General features: G+C 47.1%; 1 protein-coding gene across 1 annotated transcript in view; it reads right to left on the bottom strand.

The window, feature by feature from the left end:
* Positions 1-2,662, bottom strand: part of LOC117939684 (desmin-like) — a 7,956-nt gene extending 5,294 nt beyond the window's left edge. The window contains exons 1-2 of the mRNA XM_034865174.1: positions 2,658-2,662; positions 422-1,005 (exon numbers count right to left, since the gene is read on the bottom strand). Of these exons, the coding sequence (XP_034721065.1) occupies positions 422-999 (578 nt within the window). The 5' untranslated portion in view covers positions 1,000-1,005; positions 2,658-2,662. The remainder of the gene's footprint in view (positions 1-421; positions 1,006-2,657) is intronic.
* Positions 2,663-3,362: the final 700 nt, after the last annotated feature.

The raw sequence follows: 3,362 nt of genomic DNA, 5'->3' as shown, positions 1-3,362 counted from the left end.
CCCTTCATCCACCTCTCCATCCACCCCTTCATCCACCTCTCCATCCACACCTTCATCCACCTCTCCATCCACCCCTTCATCCACCTCTCCCTCCACACCTTCCTCCACCTCTCCATCCACACCTTCATCCCCCTCTCCCTCCACCCCTTCCTCCACCCTGTTGTTGGTGTAAATCAGCAGATGATTTATTCTCTTTCTGTTTATCAGACTTTTAATGTCAAAATTCCTGTTTTTTCTCCCTCTTGCTGAGAAAATATTTTAAAAAAATTACAGTATTTACACTTTCTGTCATAAACTCACACACACACACACATCCTCTTAAACTCACACACACACACACATCCTCTTAAAGGAGCACACACACACACACACACTTAAAGGAGCACACACATACACACACACAGCGTCTCGCCCCTCCCACCTGAGTTTGAGCTTGTCGACGTCGTCGAGCAGGTTGTCGCGCTCCACCTCTATCCGGGACCCCTGATTGGTCAGAATCTCCACCTGCCTCCTCAGCTCGCTCATCTCCTCTTCGTACAGGTCGGCGATGCGCGTGGGCTCGCGGCCGCGCAGGCGCTCCGCCTCCACCGCCAGCGCCTGGTTCTGCTGCTCCAGGAAGCGCACCTTCTCGATGTAGCTGGCGAAGCGGTCGTTCAGGTGCTGCAGCTCCACCTTCTCGTTGGTCCGCGTGGTCATGAACTCCTGGTTGAGGGCGTCCGCCAGGCCGAAGTCCAGCGTCTCGCCCATGCCGGCGTAGGAGCGGCCGACGGAGGCGCGGGCGTTGCCCGGGGGCTTCCCGAAGTAGCTGGAGGAGACGCGGTAGGCCGGCGTGGAGCTGCTCCGGGTCACCTCGTAGACCCTGGAGGAGACGTGGCCCCCCCCGGCGCCGCCGCCGTGGCCCAGCAACGAGCGGTTGAGGGAGGGCGAGGCGTAGCTGCCTTGGCCGAAGTGGCGGCGGTAGGAGGAGGCGGTGTGGGCGGAGGAGCTGAAGGAGGCCATGTTGGACTGGGGAGGGCTGCAGCAGACGGAGCACTGGAGGAGAACTGTCTGCCCCCGGCTATTTGTAGTTACCCCTCCCTCGCTTTTTACACCACCCTCCCTGTGAAGCCCTTCCTTGTCTCTCTCTCTCTCTCTCTCTCTCTCTCTCTCTCTCTCTCTTTCTGTCACCTTGCTTTTCTCCAACCATCTTCTCCTCCCTCATTCGTTCCCTCTCACTCCAAATGTTCATTTTCTCTCCCCTTTTCTCTGCCTCCCTTCCTCCACCCTCACCTTCTCCGTCTACCCCTTTATTCTTTATTTTGATTTTCCATCTTTCTCTCTCTCCCTCGTCCCCTTTGCCCACATTTCATTGGCCTTGTTGTGCTTTGCGAGACAACATGGCCGTCGAGGTTGAACCCTACTTTAGTTTTTAATATTTTACATTCCTCCGTCAATGCCTTGCTTCTTGGGCAGCTACCACGTGCTTGAGACGTCCGGTCTGAGTCACACATCCATGAATCAAACCGCAAGACACTGCACGCTAGTTTAAAACTACAAGACAGGGATGTGACTCTGCAGAGTTGTCACGGCAACCAGGAATGCAAGACCTTGCATTAGCAGCTTTAACTCATTGTGCAGGGCGAGTTGTGTTTGCAGGAGTCTCATGCATTGGACATGGACAATGGGAATGCATTGGAAATGAATGAGTTTGACTGCGTTTTTTGTCTCTAAATGTTTAAATGTGACCAAATCTTTACCACGGTGAACTTTAACGTGGGCGTTGACGACAAACGACCTCTTGAGTCGTTTAGTTTTAGGAGACTTGTTGAAATCGTTCCCCCCGCTGCGCCTGTGATCTCATGACATAACAATGTGAGGATGCGAGGATGGTGCCTTTGAAAACTGTGTCGTCCTCACATGGTGAGGCACGGCAGGTTGTTAATGACAGCGCCTCTGTGTGTGTGTGTGTGTGTGTGTGTGTGTGTGTTAAGTGTGGGGGGGTGTAGCTTAGACTAACCTGCCTTAAAAAGGAAAACTATCCCATCCTGAGGGGCGCACAGTGAGTCCCTGCAGGCATTCCCAGAGCAGGAGGAAGACAACATTCCCAAACAACATGCCCCGTTAATGTAGACGTCATTAGAGGGACAGGGAGGTGGATTTAACCCTTGTGTTGTCCTCGGTTCAAATTTGACCCATTTTCAGTTTTTCCACCACAAAAAATGGCCTTTTGAAATAAACTGAAAATGTCAACATTAGAAATATCAAATAACTTTGGAAAAAAACATCCAAAAAAAGCACCCACGGCACTGAAAAAGTGACACAAATGTCAGAAAATGCATTTTTTTTATGGTTAAAGGAGGTTTTCCTCTGCAAGCTGACAAATGTGCTCTCATTTTGTGTTAAAAATGTGTTCAAATGGAGAGAAAAAACACAATTTCTGAATGTCTTCGCATTTCCAGTAGTCAAAACATTTGAGTTAAAACTTGGGTTGAGAGAATCAAATCAGCTGCAAAATCTGTGGGTGTCAAACAGTTAGATGTAAATTTTCCTGTTATAAAATCACACTTTAATCATCAATTTGTTGAATATATACTGCATTGCATCCCAGCTCCTGCACTTCCAAAGAGCCTCTATTTGGTGAGCTGTGATCTTTATGTAAATTACTATTGTATTAAAACATATACAGAAATAAGAAAATAACAATTAAATTGTGCTATTTCACTCATTTTGAAGCTTAAGATGCTTCACAGATTTTAAAACAATGTAAACCAAACATAAATTGTCTTGTCATCATTTTTTTGTTGTAGTAAAACTTGGTCCGGCCTGCAGATTTAATCCTTGAATTAAAGTCTTTAATCCGTCTAAAGTACTTTAGTCTGGAGCCCAAAAAGCTGTTTAAAATCCTGCAGGAATCGAGGATTAATTGATTATTAATAAATAATTAAAGTGCAGGAATCAAGGATTAACTTTCTTTAATAAAGGCTGCGGTGGGACGCCCGGTACTAAGATAAGACACTAAGATAGAGAAAAGGGGGGGGGGGGGGGGGGGGGGGGGCACTTTAAGAAAAGCCTGTTACTTTCTTTAGTAAACTGTGATTGTGCCCACCATGAGAAAAGGCCGTTACCACCAGTCAAATGCCATTAAAATGCATTAATGGACACGTAATAAAGCACTTTTTTTATTGCTTTTGAATGCCACTTAGTGTCATGTGAAAGATGTTTGTAAAGATAACTTTTTATCACATTGTGATTTCATTAGAAGAAGATCACTGTAATTCCCTTACAGAGAGATCTCCTGCAGCCTGTTGCTCTCACTTCTATTAATAGTGTGTGTGTGTGTGTGTGTGTGTGTGTGTGTATGTGTGTGTGTCTGTGTGTGTGTG

The sequence above is a fragment of the Etheostoma cragini genome, chromosome 24 (genome assembly GCF_013103735.1).
Source record: "Etheostoma cragini isolate CJK2018 chromosome 24, CSU_Ecrag_1.0, whole genome shotgun sequence".
NCBI classification, from domain to species: domain Eukaryota; kingdom Metazoa; phylum Chordata; class Actinopteri; order Perciformes; family Percidae; genus Etheostoma; species Etheostoma cragini.
The sequence above is the reverse complement of the archived record's forward strand: the minus strand, read 5'-3'. Positions and strand labels throughout refer to the sequence as shown.